This window comes from Saccostrea echinata, unplaced genomic scaffold (genome assembly GCF_033153115.1).
Source record: "Saccostrea echinata isolate AGI-Se365-2 ecotype Australia unplaced genomic scaffold, CSIRO_AGI_Sech_v1 ptg000041l, whole genome shotgun sequence".
NCBI classification, from domain to species: Eukaryota; Metazoa; Mollusca; class Bivalvia; order Ostreida; family Ostreidae; genus Saccostrea; species Saccostrea echinata.
This window is the reverse complement of record NW_026889790.1, coordinates 2,220,633-2,237,520: the sequence shown is the minus strand read 5'-3', so window position 1 is coordinate 2,237,520 and position 16,888 is coordinate 2,220,633. Positions and strand designations below refer to the sequence as shown.

General features: G+C 34.9%; 2 protein-coding genes across 2 annotated transcripts in view; one reads left to right on the top strand and one right to left on the bottom strand.

The window, feature by feature from the left end:
* Positions 1-211, bottom strand: part of LOC133200730 (HEAT repeat-containing protein 1-like) — a 30,350-nt gene extending 30,139 nt beyond the window's left edge. The window contains exon 1 of the mRNA XM_061336509.1: positions 70-211. Coding sequence (XP_061192493.1) covers positions 70-211 — 142 coding nt within the window. The remainder of the gene's footprint in view (positions 1-69) is intronic.
* A 530-nt stretch (positions 212-741) lies between these two features.
* Positions 742-16,501, top strand: LOC133200729 (histone H2A deubiquitinase MYSM1-like). The gene is made up of 16 exons (XM_061336508.1): positions 742-794; positions 4,039-4,126; positions 5,167-5,234; positions 5,519-5,642; positions 5,823-5,921; positions 6,411-7,305; positions 7,448-7,631; positions 7,896-8,026; positions 8,198-8,301; positions 8,474-8,551; positions 8,750-8,866; positions 8,952-9,138; positions 9,514-9,641; positions 10,619-10,751; positions 10,999-11,156; positions 16,128-16,501. The coding sequence occupies exons 1-16, from the start codon at positions 742-744 to the stop codon at positions 16,287-16,289; spliced, it is 2,709 nt and encodes a 902-aa protein (XP_061192492.1). The 3' UTR covers positions 16,290-16,501.
* Positions 16,502-16,888: the final 387 nt, after the last annotated feature.

Genomic DNA, 16,888 nt, shown 5'->3' with positions numbered 1-16,888 from the left:
CCCCCCATATGTCATCAGAGTTGCCGCCCACGATAATACTATATCATATATGATAACAAATTGTCAAACCTATGGCAAACACAGCTTCTTTATCCAGTGCCGCTGCCTCTTTTGGGTCGAACAGGAGTGATTTTCTCCTTTTATCCTCGCCATATACAGCCCGAGTGTGAGGTACTGCTAACCTCTCTAACTGCTTCGCCAATGATGTCATGATTTCTGAAGGAGGTTTAAGGATATCTTACATATTCCAAGGCAAGAATTAAACACTTTATTTTCTGCTAGTCTAGCAATGCTAAAATATTTTCATATCTATGACCTTGTTAGTACACCATAACACACTTTGAGAAAAGCCACGAAAGACCAATGAACTGGTTTGGTCATAGTAAAAACTACTAATTTACAGTCGTAATAAAAACAACTAATTTACGTCACATTTACCTTTTTTCCCAAAAAGATCACCTCAGCACGTGTAAGTTCTCAGATCACATTCATGTTGGAAATAGTCGTCGCTCTATAAATGGGAGAATGATGACTGTCCAGGAATCCGTATAAAACTTAATTCTCTTATTGTAATTCCATTATTGTAATTCTAAATTGTGTTGATAATTTGAAAGTCTTTATGTTATTTTATACCAGTACTAATTTTAATGACTGTTGGAAATAATGGTAAAATTAACGAGAAAAAATTTCCCCAGGAATTGAAAATGTACAACTTGTTCATTAACCAATACGCCAGACAAGATGGCGGAAGATGGGGAAATCGACATCGAAGGGGACTTTGAATTTAAGTTAGAGTGAGTTAGAAACGAAATTTATAGGAACTTTACATTTTTCATGGAAAGTAGCAAAAAGTATATTCATTTTTAAAGACAGCTTCAAACGTTTGTCATGTTCATGCTGTGTAAATATTGAGTCAAATTATGGCTTTAGTCTGAGGATTTGGTCAATTTTGTTGTAGTGTATACAGTCCATATCTTAAGTTACAATAATAGTAAAATGCAAGGAAATCTTTTATTTTTTAAATTTTTTTGTTAGATTTAAATATGAGAATGATATTGATAGTTCATATGCAGTGTTCGTGAAAAATATTTTAACACTGGACATTAAGATCGACAGTCTGATGTATTTCACAAAAATGAATTTTTGCCTGATCAAAACTTTTTTTCAACAAGGCCATATATTTTTATTAGTTGTTTTCCAAGGCTTTCAAACCACAGGCACCTGACAAATGGATGGTGTACCCCCCCCCCCCCCCCACATACACACACACTTCTGAGAATTTTTATTAGACAAAAAAGGTCCTCAAGTACTACTTTGTTTAGCGTAATGAAAAATCCAGAGATAGCTAATCAGAACTCCTTGGATATTTTCCAAAATCTACAATCAATACCTCCTGTTTCGCTGCAAGTGAAGGGAAATTAGGTAAATAAACTCAAATTTAGGACAAATAAATTATTAATTTGTATTAGACACAAAAGGTAATCAAGTACTACTTTGTTTAGCATAATGAAAAATCCAGAGATAGCTAATCAGAATTCCTTGGATGTTTTCCACAACCTACAATCAACACCTCCTGTTTTGCTGCCAGTGAAGGGAAATTAGGTAAATAAACTTGAATTTAGGACAAATAAATCATTTTGATCGGGTGTGGATGTAAGAGGCTTGTAAAACAACATCTCCCTGAACTACATTTTGCATAAATTTCATTGATTATGTTGTAGTAACGTAGAAAATTTCTCCCGAAGCAGGGCACCTTATGTGTTTTTCAAGATTTTGATAGTATTTTTATATACGGTATAGGTCCAATCTCTAAAACTTAATGAAAGCGGAAAATGATATCAGATATTGAAATATAAGAATGATAGACTAGGAAATCATGTATTTTTGATAAGTTTTTGTGTCTAATAAAAATTCTCAGAAGCGGGGGTGGGGGTGGGTGGGGTGGGGTGGGGTAACACTATCCATTCGTCAGGTGACTGTGTTTCAAATATTTCAACTGAGTCAGTTGCATCATGTGTGTCATAGATTGGTGACCTATTACAATTGTTATGTACTGTGTTTATTTTCGTAAACAGGAGAAACAAAAATAATAAACTAGAGTGTTCCATGGAACACATGTGTTGCCTGCTCTTTAGAATCATTAAAGGTGTAAATAAATCTAAGCATATTCAGCTATCTCAAAGCTAAAATCAGTAATGAAATTGAAATTATTGGAAATAATTATGAACCAACACTCCATCAGATTCTTGACTAGAGAAAGAGAAAAAAATTCAGTCTGTCTTTACTGCAGTGGTCAGTCTACAACTTTATTTGAGGTGCGATCCATTTTGGTATATCGATCCCAATGTATTTTCATACTAGTATTTAAAATTTCAGTTTGAATGGTAACTATATATTATACAATTTTCAAAGAACTTGTACATATTTTATCATAAAGACATTTATAAATATTTTTCTATTATGTTTGCTTTACTCTATGCTATGTCTGTGTTTCGGAATCTTCAAATCAATTTGATGTATTAATTATTCTTGATATGAGCAATTTATATAATGTACTAGTATATTGTATCTGGTATGATTTATATGTCTGTCAAGTGATTAACCTGGTATCATAATTTCTGTTAGACTTTCCAATCCATTTTCCTATCTGTGTTTTAGCGACACTCGGAGATGAATATAGCTGTCTCTCCCTGATCTGTACCATGCATGAATTTATATATGAGCAAGAATAAAAGAAAATGTCAAATAACTTACTGGCTGAAAGATAGAGCAGACATGTTCAAATATGAAGTTGTTCATTTGGATCTAATTCAGTTTAACAAAATTGAAAGTAAAACCTAATTTACTTCAAAAGAGTCAGTTTTCAATTGCTTACTGGGACTGGGTTCTTGGACCTGGATGCAAGGGATATTAAGCCCTGTTTATGTGTAATTTATTTTGGAATTGATTTTATTAAACTAAAATTGGCTAACCTGATCTTTTGTTTTTATGCCATCTATCATAATTTTCTGCTTCTAGTTTTATGTTTGTCTCAATTTTTAGCTCACCTCAACGAAGTTGGGGGAGCTTATGTAATACCCTCGGCGTTGTTGGGGGGTGTCGGCGTCGGCGTCCCAAGTTAAGGTTTTTGGAGCAGTTTTCTTTTCAAGTACTTCTATGGCCTATATTAGTCAGAGATGCATGGAGGATGCTTCTAGTGTGTTTCATTGTACCAGTCAAGGTTTCAGATGCTGCAATTTCAGCTAAAGAATGACCAGGTTAATGTTTTTGGAGCAGGTTAAAGTTTTTGGAGCAGATCTCATTTCCAAGTAACTATAAGCCCTATATTGACTAAACTTGCATGGATGATACATCTAAGGATGCACACTACTGGACTTGCTTCGGATGCTGGATTTGACTTACATTTTCCGGATGAGTGACCAGGTTAAAGTTTTTGGAGCAGATGTCATTTCCAAGTAACTATAAATCCTATATTGACCAAACTTGCATGGATGATACATCTAAGGATTCACACTACTGGACTTGCTTCGGATGCTGGATCTGACCTACATTTTCCGGATGAGTAACCAGGTTAAAGTTTTTGGACCAGGTCTCATTTCCAAGTAACTATAAGGCCTATCTGAACCAAACATGCATGGATGATGCATCAAGGGACGAACAATCTCAAAACTTGCTTCAGATGCTGGATTTGACTTACATTTTCTGGATGAGTGACTAGTTTCAAGTTTTCAGATAAGTCTATTCCCAAGTAACTGCAAGCCCTATCAGACCAAAATTGCATAAATGTTGCATCTAGGGATGCACACTCCTAGATTATTAGCCTTACTTAAAGACAACATTCGTTGAGGTAATCTCTGATTACCTATGTTTATGATTGTTTTGATATTTATTAACATTTAAAAAAAAAAAGAAATCTTTGAAAGTGTGTTCTAACATTTTATCTATTATACCCTACATGTGAATAGTCAGACAAGGGACATGACTGTAATGTATTGTCTTTTAATAAGGGTGAAACATTGGAATTAATCTCTCTTGCAGTGTGGACAATGAGATCTATGATGAGCTTCCTTCCAAAAGTGCCAACTTGCTGCCAGAATACACAAATCCTGCTTGGATGCTGGAGCAGGTTGGTAGATAAAATTTGTGCACTTGTTTTGTTTGATAGATTGTTAGCTCACCTGAACCAAGGGTTCAAGTGAGCTTTTCTGATCACCTACAGTGTATTGTCTGTCGTTTGTCCGTCTGTCCATCTAGCCTTCTGTCTGTTAACTTTTCGCATTTTCAACTTCTTCTCTAGAACCAATTGACCAGTTTCAACCAAATGTACAATAAAGCATTCTTAGGGAAAGATTCAAGTTTGTTAAGATAAAGGGCCATGTCCTTTTTTTGAATGGGAGATAATCAAGAAAAAATAGGGTGGGTATCTTACAAAATCTCCTTTTCAAGAACCCCTTGGCCAGAAATGATGAAACTAAATTGAAATCAAATTATGCCCCCCCCCCCCCCCCCCCACACACACACACACAGTAGGGGGAGGGGCCACAATAGGTGATCAAAGTTTGACATAGAAAGAGGGAAAAAGAGTCTTTAAAAATCTTCTTCTCAAGAACAGCAAAAGTATGATGTCATATTTATGTAGTAGCATGTCAGGAAATGTCAAATAAATTTTATTCAAATCACCCCCTCCCCTCCCTTCCGCTGGAAGTAGGGTGGAGCCACAATAGGAAATCATTTTTACATATGAATATATAAGAAAAAAATCAGCTAATGAAGATCAGCAGGACTTAAGTGACTCTGGTGAGCTTTGTGGCCTTTTGTTTATATCCCAAGTACATGTAATTGGGTTGAGGTGCATGTAGAACTCATCCAGCCACATGAAGAAAACACAAGTTTTTGGGGAGTTTTAACTCAGTACACTTAATAAGAAGAAATTAATAAAAAAAATTCCTTGAACACATTAACAAATGGACCTTCAACCAACAGTTAAAGTCATGAATTGGCCTTAAAGATCTTACTGTAGTTGGATCTGACATAACAAACCACTTTGAAATGACAATGCCACAGTTTGAATAAATTATTGTTTCTTTAAATTTATACTTTTAAGTCATCATAAACAGTTTGCAGTTGATACAGTTAGAAGTGCAATATTTATTGTTTATATTTCAGGGCTGGACAATGGACACTTTTGATGAGAAATCAAAAGCTACAATTGAAAAAATGCTGCAAGAGGAGCAGTATCCTTTTCTTTTCTTCAAGTTGTCAGTCCTATACTGATCAACATGTATTGTCAAGTCAAATGCTGACTGCATGTATTGTCAGTCACATATTGATTCAACATGCATTGTTAGTCAAACACTGACACTAGTTCAGCATTTTTTGTTAGTCACATTGATTCAACATACTTTGTCAGTCACATACTGACTCAGCATGTACTGAATAAAAAAAATAATGTCTGCCAATTTCCCTTTGTCATTGTTATAAAGTACATGATAGTAGAATTCCATGACTTTTACCTAAGTTATTATACCAGTGGAAAGGGAAGTACACGTAGAGTGAAGAATCCAAGGCTTCTGTCTAAAAAGTCACACATACAGAAACAACCATGGACAGAGGAAGAAAAAGTCATGTTTGAAAAATATCTGGTACAGAGATGTTTTTGATGTTTTTATTGTAAACACGTTCTAAATGTACTATACACAATGTTAAGATTTAAGACAATGGTTTTGTTTATATTGTAACTGACTAAAAGTAAATAGTGTAATATGACAGAATATATTTTTTAGCTATGTTGATCAGATCTCTGTTTTATTAATTAATTGAAGGAAGTATTTGGTCGAAGCTGGTCGAAAATTGCAGAGCATATGCCAAGCAGGACAGGTCTGCAGGTGAAGAACTACGCCCAACAGTACTTCAAACAGAAAGTAAGATTTGTATTATGTCACGTATAACTGTCATATACATGTAAAATGTCAAATACAGATGTTCTGAAGCATTTATGCCTTCTTTGTTGATGGGTTTAACCATTAAATCTGTTGCATAATTTGTGCTTTCGGATATGATGATATTTTTATGTAGTCAGATATGATGATAATTTATTTAGTCAGATATGATGATATTTTTATTTAGTCAGATATGATGATATTTTTATTTAGTCGGATATGATGATAATTTATTTAGTCAGATATGATGATATTTTTATTTAGTCAGATATGATGATATTTTTATTTAGTCAGATATGATGATAATTTATTTAGTCAGATATGATGATATTTTTATTTAGTCAGATATGATGATATTTTTATTTAGTTGGATATGATGATAATTTATTTAGTCAGATATGATGATATTTTTATTTAGTCAGATATGATGATATTTTTATTTAGTCAGATATGATGATATTTTTATTTTAGGCAAAAGAAGATAACAGGAGCAGTGAAACTGATGTCAGTAAACCATCTGTGCCTTCAACAGCCAAGAAGAAGGATGACCTAATTAAAGATGTCCTCTCTTTAGTCACGACTGCACAAACGACAGTTACCACGGTATCCAAGCAAAAAAATTCCTCTCCAGGCAAAAACAGCATGTTAGGAAAAATGTTAATAAATCATGGAAATAAGAACAAAAATAAAAACAAACTAGAGGTTCAGCTTTTTCAAAAAATGCAAAGGGCAAAAACTGAATCACAAGGTCAAAAGAGGGAAGCAATAAAGAAGGAAGGCATGTCAAAATCAGGGAGTAAAGCATCATGTGCCAAGCAAAGAAAGATAGAGAAATACTCTGAAACACAAGGCCAAGTACAAATAACTGTCAAAACTGTTCCTCAAACAACTGTCTCACAGCCAGAGACCTCGACTGCAAACCCCACCACAGCATCTCCAATGGTAAGTTTACTGGTCACAGCTACCTCTAGTGGGGGCATTGGTCAGCTAAGTCCATCTCTAGAGTCTCGCCTTCAGCAGTCGACAGGTGTCATAGAAAATCTGGATGGATTCTGTGCAGTGGCAGACATTGTGAAAGAGGATGAGGATGAAGATGGAGAGATAGACATAGAAAATGAGGACGAAGAGAATCCAATCCTCAAATCTCGATCAGCTTCCCCTAATTCTGTGTATGAACAACTGATCCGAGCAGCCAATCTCAACAAACCATCAGAAAAAGGAAAGTACAAAGAGAAAAGTGAAGAAAAGTCCCCAGATGATGAACCAAATCAAATTAATGCTGTCTCTGTCCTTATTAATGAGAAAGAAGAGGAAAATATTCTTGACACTAAGAGTGAAGTACCAGAATTTTCTAAGCCAAAATCAAGTGAGTACCCCTGCTGAAGATCTAGCTCCCCCAAAATATAAAATATATGAATAAACCATTCTGTTTAAGTAAGATCAAATCTTGAAAATCATTCAAAGGTTTTTTTCTAAGGTATAGTTTAATTATTATTATTTTTTGACAGACAATTGCATTGTTTTATGGAATGGAGAGTACCTTGATTTGCCTGTACCTACTCAGGAAGCTCAGATTAACCTAGATACCATCACAGAACAGGAGCACCGAATTCATGCAGACTTTTTTGATGGACGACCCTCTAAAACCCCAGAACGTTATCTAAGAATTAGAAATTACATTTTAGAAACATGGTAAATATTCCATATGATGAAGGAAAATGAAAAAAGTTTTTCCTGTATATTAAGTAATTTCTGTGATTCACAGCTTTTTTGAGACACTCTGCCCATGTTTCTTCCTGCACTAATTGCAAGAAATTGAGCAACTGCAGAGATTTTGTTTGGTAGCTAAATGGTCAATATATATACCTATATATTTTTCTGATGTACAAGAGAATTTGCTAAAGTGTGATTCCATTTAAGAAACACAAATCTCTTTAAAAGAAAAAAAAATTTCAGGGCAAAATGTAAGCCAGGATACCTAAACAAAACCTGTGTGCGACCTGGATTGAAGAATTGTGGTGATGTCAACTGCATTGGGAGAATTCATGCTTTCTTGGAGTGTACAGGAGCAATTAATTTTGGATGTGGTAAGAGCTGCTTTACATCTGTAATTAGTGGGACAACAAGTGTGCAGTATTGTTACATTGTATACTACTGAGGAAAATGATTAAAGATAAAAATGCTGAATACTTTTGTCATGACTTCAAAAGATTTACTTTATTAAGCTTTATTATTTTTATGTACCTATCATTATTTAGAACAAGCTTGTTACAATCAGACATCAAAAGTAGGACCCCAGGTATCAAGAGATAGAACCAGAGAAGCCATAGTCAAAGTCAACTTCTCTAAACTAGAGTCCATGGTAGGTAGACAATACCTGTCCAGGGGAATGGAATGAAAATTTTATATGAAGTATCACTTGTTATGTATTACATGTATATAGCAATAGAATCATGTAAATATAAAAAGTGATGTTTATTTGATAATATATCAAATCAAACTAGTTGAGCAGAATGATGTTGATTTGTTTGTAGAGAACAAGGAAGAGAAGAATAAGAAATGAATATGGGCAGTGGGTTGATGAAAAGGAATTACAGGGCAAAACTATACAGGTAATTAGATTACACATGGGTGGATGAAAAAGAATTATGATGCATAACTATATAGGAAATGGGTACGGCCAATACATATAGATGAATGAATTCAGAAACTGCAAGGCAAAGCTACACAGATAATGAGTAAGGGTAGACACTTGCTACAACCAAAAAACTGTAATTCTGAAAACAATGAACTTAAATTTTGGATTTTAGCACCAAGATAAAGTTACAACCAAGGAGAGCCCAGGGAAGATTTCAAGATCACCCAAAGTCCAAAGTCTTGACCCTTTCAAACTTATACCTTGTCAGAACTTTTCTCAAGAGAGACCAGTAAGTCTTTATTTTCACAATTAGTTGATTAGATATTGCAAAAATAATGATACAGTATTAAATAAGAATGTCACTTCTATTTCAGGCCCCGTTCTATGTTGAAATACACAATACAGCTTTAGTGATAATGGATATTCATGCTCATATATCAAAGACTGAGGTCATAGGAATGTTAGGAGGTTGTTACCATGACGATGACCAGCATTTAGAGATTACCATGGCGATTCCGTGTAACAGTATCAGTACTGGACTTCAGTGTGAGATGGATCCAGGTCAGTAACAGAAATCAATCCAGCAATGATTATAAGCCACAGCTTATATTATGGCTGTTTTCCGTTTATTAAATGTTTCCGTTTGAGCAAAATGCTATTACATTTTTAGTGTGACAGTTTTTTTTTCTCCTAAAATATAATGCTAAGGTGCAAAGTTCCACTTCTAGTTCTTAAAATCAGTCCCATTTTAAGTTATAAAATGCTGCTTGTAGCACTTCAGATTTATTTACTTTCTTAAGTTTTCATGTAAATCTGATATTTTTTACTGTAGTCTTTTTTGAAATTATCAAACCTCTCATTATTAAATTTTGATTTATTTAATATCTGAATATTTCTTTTTATTACTTTTGCGAGCATTGATTTGTTTTTCTGCAGTGTCTCAGACATTTGCCTGTGAGGAGATTAGTAACAACAGAATGAATGTTGTCGGCTGGTACCACTCCCATCCGACCTTTAACCCCAACCCCTCAATAAGGGACATTGAGACTCAGCTCAAATTTCAGGTGAGATTTATATGATCACGTTAACTCCATGTTCTTCAGAAAGGGTCATTGATGTTCAAGTTAAGACAGTGGACTTTTCAACAGAAAATATAATACAAATAACAAATAATTGCATTCAGAATTAGTTACAATTACTGTCTTCACATAATTTTACTAAAACATAAAGAGTGATTTATTGTGAATGTGAAAATGTGGGGGAGAGAGAGTAAAACTTAAATAAGAAGCATTCCTGCAGATGGTACTTTTTTCATTGCTTGTTAAATGTTTTATGGATGTACTCCTAATATAAATTGTGCTTATTAGCATTGCAAATTTCCTTTGATCCATGTTTGAATAAAGTAAGAGAAAGTACAGACTTGTCATTGGTTTGTTTTTTACATACACACATATATGTAACCATTAATATATAGGCTTCATATTAAATGATTTTATAATGATTTATAAGTGCTGTATTTAGCATCTTTTCCCTAGAATTACATCATTACTGACATCACAGGTTTAGCCTGAATTTCCTCTGCTTTTATTTAATTGATGCACAATCAAATATTGTTTCTAGAAGAATCTATTCATCTTATTCTAAACTGAGTATGCATGAACCTAAAGTGACAGATCTGATTCCAATTGAATTGAATTCAAACTGAGCTATTTATAAGAGACTTGACAATTTTCTCAATTTTTAGTGCAGATTGTTTTGGTGCAAACAAAGAAAAAAAACGACAATGTATTTTTAAGTTGTTTGAAGTTTTGTGTGCTCTTTATTTTAACATATTACATTATCTGGGGTCCTACATGTATATGATTTAGTGTTTTATTTGGTGATGGGTATTATGTATGCTGCTTTATACAGGACAAATGTTACACAATATTGTATGAAGTTTCCAGTTTGTGTCCATGATTGTTCCCACAGCAATGATAATTTTCAGTGTTCCATCCTCATATGGCTTTGGAGCTATAACTGACTTTTTCTTTTATTACAGGAATATTTTGCTCAGGACGGTTTTTCCTTTCTTGGTGTAATAGTCAGTCCGTACAATAGGACCTCTTTGGGCCTTTGTTCAGAGTTCCAGTGTCTGACAATCAGCTCTGAAGTCAGCCCTGTAGACAAGTGCAGTAAGTTTGCCTCTGATAAAACTTGGAAGTAAATAATTGGGTAGTCATTAAAATTGAAAGAAAAAAATTATCTTGTTTACAAGCTAAACTGTCTTATAAGAAATTTTTTTTTTGTTTTTTAGCTTAAGTTAAACAGAAATGTTTTGTATCAAATAGGAAGTTAATGTGAAGGAAATTCCTATATCCCTACCATGATAATCAGTCTACCTCATTGTACTAACATACATTCCACTTTATTATTCTACAGATATACCATTCTCGTTTAACTATGGAATGATTATGCAGCCCTTGCAGTCAGAGTTAGTGATACGTAGTATTAAAACATTGGCTGAGAAGTATAGCCAGGATAGACACCGTGTGGAGCTCTTACAGCCGTATCTCGGGGATATGTCATGTCTCGACAAGGTATAATTAATTGTCTAAATAATACCAGTCCGAAATTCCAAGTAAGTAAAACCCAGTCAGAAATACCCAGTCAATAATACCCAGTCAGATATACCCAGTCAATAATATCCAGTCAATAATACCCAGTCAGTAATACCGAGTTATAAATACCCAGACAATAATATCCAGTCAGTAATACCCAGTCAATAATACCCAGTCAGTAATACCCAGTTAGCAATACCCAGTCAATAATACCCAGTCAGTAATACCAGTCACCATTCAATAATGCCCAGTCAATAATATCCAGTTAGTAATACCCAGTCAGTAATACCCAGTCAATAATACCCAGTCAAATATCCAGTCAGTAATACCCAGTCAATAATACCCTGTCAGTAATACCCAGTCAATAATTATACAATTAATCACCCTTCATGAGGTCAACATGGTGAAATGATGACCCGAGACCTGACCCACGAGGTGACCTGACCTGACCGAGGCCAACGGCCGAGGTCAGGTCAGGTCATCGAGTGGGTCAGGTCAAGGGGCATCATTTCACCATGCTGACCTCATGAAGGGTGATCAATTGTTTTATTATACCGACAATAATAATAATAATTATCAATTTTAACACATGTAACATTTTATTTCAACAGAATAATGCATATTGTGAAATAACGATTTAAGCAGCAATAACTTTGAATTTGAAAGTTCAATTGAAAAGTGAAAAAACACATCTTAGAATCATTAAATGATTTACAGAGTCCAATAAAGAACTTTACAGTATCTTTACTTTTGTTGTTCTTTTCCCATGTAATAGTGAATGTGCACTTGACCGACATTTCTGAATAATGGGCCACAAGAGTTTTGAGGCGTTTGGTCAACTTTAACATTCTCCTTTTCTTCTGGAACATTTGCAAACAAATCTGAACCATTTTCATCAGGTAGGATTTCAGATAGCAATTGTTTGGTACTGACAGTCTCAAATTCACAGTTATTCAAATTTAAGAGCTGACTTTCTGAAGTACTGGTACAAGAATTTGTTGGAACAACTGGGTTTTCTAGCCCTAGCTTTGGTGATGGGTAAACCACAGATGACAATACATCAAACATTTCTTGCTTTTTTGTTTCACTTACACATCTTGAATAGCTTTTTATGGAAGTTTCGGACTTATGTCCACTGACAGACATGATGTGTCGAGCTTCTATCCCACCCTGATCCAAACTAGTAATACACGTGGCACGTATGCAGTGGTTTGTATACAGAGTTGAGAGTTCGGCTTTCATAGATATTGTTTTCATAAAATTTCCCAAAGTATTATGACCTACTGGAGAATTGTCATACCAAACAGCATCTGAATCGTTGATATGGCGCTTCGGTCTCTGCCAAAAACTTTCACAATTTGGATTCAGCTTTCCGAGGTATTTCTCCAGACTAGACACAGGACACTTCTCATCACCTACATGGACATATGAAAAATTGTAAATCAGTTGAATTCATGAAAATTGTCACATAGACAAATATATGATCTAAAATTAGTAAATGCTGAAGTTTACATTAATTTTATTTTACATGTATTTCAAGAAGTATATTACCTGGTATTTCATATATTCTTGCTGAAGATGCATCATGGTCATTCACATCACTTCCTCTGTGATTTTTGGTTTCATACTGAGCGACATTAAGATAATACCTCCTTCCTTGGCCATCTGTCCTCAAAACAAAATCAGTTTTCTTCATGCTTCTCAGATTTTCCCTTCCTCTTCTACATGTGTAGAACATCACATCAAGAAAAACTTTATATTGCAATCCCTGTGGACTGTTTCCGTTTAGGACGCCGCTACTATACAATGTTGCCATGTCAGCATCGCTGATAATTTCCTTGTGTTGAGTGGTTCCCTTTCCAGTTCGTTTGATGTTTGTTAAAACTGCCTTGAACATTTCGTTTGATAGACGAAAATCTGGGTCATTAATAATGTCATAGTTAATTTTTTGGAAAAATCTCTGCAAACCAAACCTGATGCTGATCATGGAAGATCTACTATACAATTCACCATCTTTTCTTCGGAGTTCAGCGTAAAAGTTGATCAGAATTTCAGCAATTTCGCCTTTTGTTTTTTGCAGTATTTTGTCCACAATCAGTCCTTTTTCAGTGCAGTATGTAATGAACACTCGTTTCGCCGAGTCTACACATTGTTTTGTGTTGGAACTATCGCGGTTTTCTAGGATTGCTTGTAGTTCCTCACTTGTCAGAGTTGCAAACCTCGATTCGCCAGCCATCGTTTTTGTAAACAGACGACAAAATAACTCATGAGAAGTGACGTAGTACACAATTTTATAGTCTATATCTTATTTCTCAAGAATAACTTACAGTTATAGTCTTTATCTAAAAACGGTACAGTAACCATGAAGAAAAAACGAAGCGACCATATGTTCCGCCATTTTTATTTTCTGCACAGGTCAGGTTCAGCGGTCAATAATATTAATGACCGGTCAATATCTCATACACAATCAAGTCATTAATGGTCATATGACACAAAAACGGGTCATAAGCTAATTTTAATGTTTTCTCATCAACCAATCAGATTCTTTCATTCTAATTGGAGGTATAATAATACCAAATCAATAATACCCAGTCAGTAATACCCAGTCAATAATACCCAGTCAGTAATACCAGTCACCATTCAATAATGCCCAGTCAATAATACCCAGTCAGTAATACCCCGCAAGTAATGCCCATTCAATAATGCCCAGTCAGTAATACCAAGTCAATAATGCCCAGTCAGTAATACCCAGTCAATAATACCCAGTCAGTAATACTGAGTCAGTAATACCCAGTCAATAATACCCAGTCAGTAATACCCAGTCAGTAATACCCAGTCAATAATACCCAGTCAATAATACCCAGTCAGTAATACCGAGTTAAAAATACCCAGACAATAATATCCAGTCAGTAATACCCAGTCAATAACACCCAGTCAGTAATACCCAGTCAGTAATACCCAGTCAATAATATCCAGTCAATAATACCCAGTCAGTAATACCGAGTTAAAAATACCCAGACAATAATATCCAGTCAGTAATACCCAGTCAATAATACCCAGCCAGTAATACCCAGTTAGTAATACCCAGTCAATAATACCCAGTCAGTAATACCAGTCACCATTCAATAATTCCCAGTCAATAATATCCAGTTAGTAATACCCAGTCAGTAATACCCAGTCAATAATACCCAGTCAAATATCCAGTCAGTAATACCCAGTCAATAATACCCTGTCAGTAATACCCAGTCAATAATACCAAATCAATAATACCCAGTCAGTAATACCCAGTCAATAATACCCAGTCAGTAATACCAGTCACCATTCAATAATGCCCAGTCAATAATACCCAGTCAGTTATACCCAGTCAGTAATACCCCGCAAGTAATGCCCATTCAATAATGCCCAGTCAGTAATACCAAGTCAATAATGCCCAGTCAGTAATACCCAGTCAGTAATACCCAGTCAGTAATACCCAGTCAATAATATCCAGTCAATAATACCCAGTCAGTAATACCGAGTTAAAAATACCCAGACAATAATATCCAGTCAGTAATACCCAGTCAATAATACCCAGTCAGTAATACCCAGTCAGTAATACCCAGTCAATAATATCCAGTCAATAATACCCAGTCAGTAATACCGAGTTAAAAATACCCAGACAATAATATTCAGTCAGTAATACCCAGTCAATAATACCCAGTCAATAATACCCAGTCAGTAATACCCAGTCAGTAATACCCCGCAAGTAATGTCCATTCAATAATGCTCAGTCAGTAATACCAAGTCAATAATGCCCAGTCAGTAATACCCAGTCAATTATACCCAGTCAGTAATACCGAGTTAAAAATACCCAGACAATAATATACAATTAATTACCCCTTATGCGGTCAACATGGTAAAATAAGGACCCGAGACCTGGCCCACGAGGTGACCTGACCTGACCGAGGCCGCGTAGCGGCCGAGGTCAGGTCAGGTCAGCGAGTGGGCCAGGTCGAGGGTCCTTATTTTACCATGTTGAACTCATAAGGGGTAATCAATTGTTTTATTATACCGATATAAGTTAAGGCAATTTTTGTAAGCTTAATTACTAAAATAATCAATTACATGTATAAGACCTACGAACTGTTATCAGTGTTCCATCGGGATCGGGATTCGCTTGTGAAGTTGTTTACTTTTCGGCTGCTAGTCTTGTAAGTTTTTGCACCGCCGATTTATTAAAACACTCTGTGATTGTCAGTAACATTGCATTTTTATAAATTCACAGATACCATTCCCGACTACAATGACAATCTGGTGCAGACTTTTACTGTACAAGAGAGCCGAGCCTGCGTTCGTTGAATTTGACATTGTATTGTAACGAAAGTTAATTTCAATGAAAACGATAAATGTTATGACGCATCTAAAGGCCAATCGTGTTCCGTATCCTAAAAATACTATACATATTTTTATAACGGCAATTTTTGTAATGTACAATCATTACTGTATGCATATTTTTTTTCAATTTGAATGGAATTTGGATTAACAGGTCATTTTTAGCGGTCATTAATTTTATTGACCGGTCATTATACCCCACGTGCAATGATTCCTAGGTCATTATTGCTGTAAACGGTACTTTTTGGAGTCATTATTGAGTTTAAAAGCCTTCTAACAAGCCAATCAAATTTGAGTATTCTTAATAGAGGTATAATAATATCCAGTCAGTAATACCCAGTCAATAATACCCAGTCAGTAATACCCAGTCAATAATACTAATAAAGAAGATTGATCTTCCCATGATTTTTTTCCCAATATATCTTGTTTATAGTGTTGATTTGTCAACTGTATTTCGTATCAGATTGATTACAGTTGATCAAATAAACATAGATATCGTGCTTTCATTACTTAGAATCATGTATAATCATAATTTCTGCTCACTTTCAGCTGTTAAAAGAGATTGCCATTCTATTGCAGATGCTTGAGTCACTGAAAGATTCCCTGGAGCCAAACTCGGATGAGTCCACTCAATTTGTTGAGATAGTTAGAGAGATTTTCTCTGCAGCATTCACTGCTGAGAAAGACGTTCAGAGTCAAATTGTACAGTTTCAAGAAATCACAGTCAACACCCAGTCTTGACACATGTTGAAAAATTTGTAAATCTGGTTTCCTGCATAGATAAATTGTAAGGTTCTTGACTGACTGAAATGCAGATAATAAATTTGTGTTTCAGACTTTCAGTACAAGGTGATATACATGGCATTTAACAAGCAGTTCTACCTGGTGGAGGCAATTGTTTTTTCATGCTTAACTTTTTGTAGTTGCTTTGGTAAAATTTATTTCTATTTCTTCTCATGTTTTATTTTTTCTGGAGAAAAAAAAATAAAAAAGGCAGAGTAGAATCAAGATGTTTCTTTCAAAAATTATTTTGTAATTTTGGTTCAAACAATAGATATATCATGACCCTAGGAGCATGATGCAGTTTTAGACTTCAGCCAAAATTTGTATGTTGTCTTAAAGACCCAATTTTTTTATTGTACAGTTACCTGAGAAGAGGGTGTGGTCTTATTAGTACAGATGTTATTTACCTGGAGTGCCCTAATACTCAAGATGCCAAAAATTCATAAACATATTGCATTATACAGGAAGTCTTTATGGTGATCATGGTCAACATTACACACATTTCTTGTCTAATTATGTCTCCCCTTCCAGGGGAGACATATTGTTTTTGTCGATTT

Excerpts from the sequence above, each read along its gene's own strand:
- LOC133200729 (XM_061336508.1), top strand. The coding sequence starts at position 742 with ATGGCGGAAGATGGGGAAATCGACATCGAAGGGGACTTTGAATTTAAG. Across the intron at positions 5,235-5,518 it reads AAAATGCTGCAAGAGGAGCA|TTATTATACCAGTGGAAAGG; the intron begins GTATCCTTTTCT and ends CTTTTACCTAAG. Across the intron at positions 5,922-6,410 it reads AACAGTACTTCAAACAGAAA|GCAAAAGAAGATAACAGGAG; the intron begins GTAAGATTTGTA and ends TTTTTATTTTAG.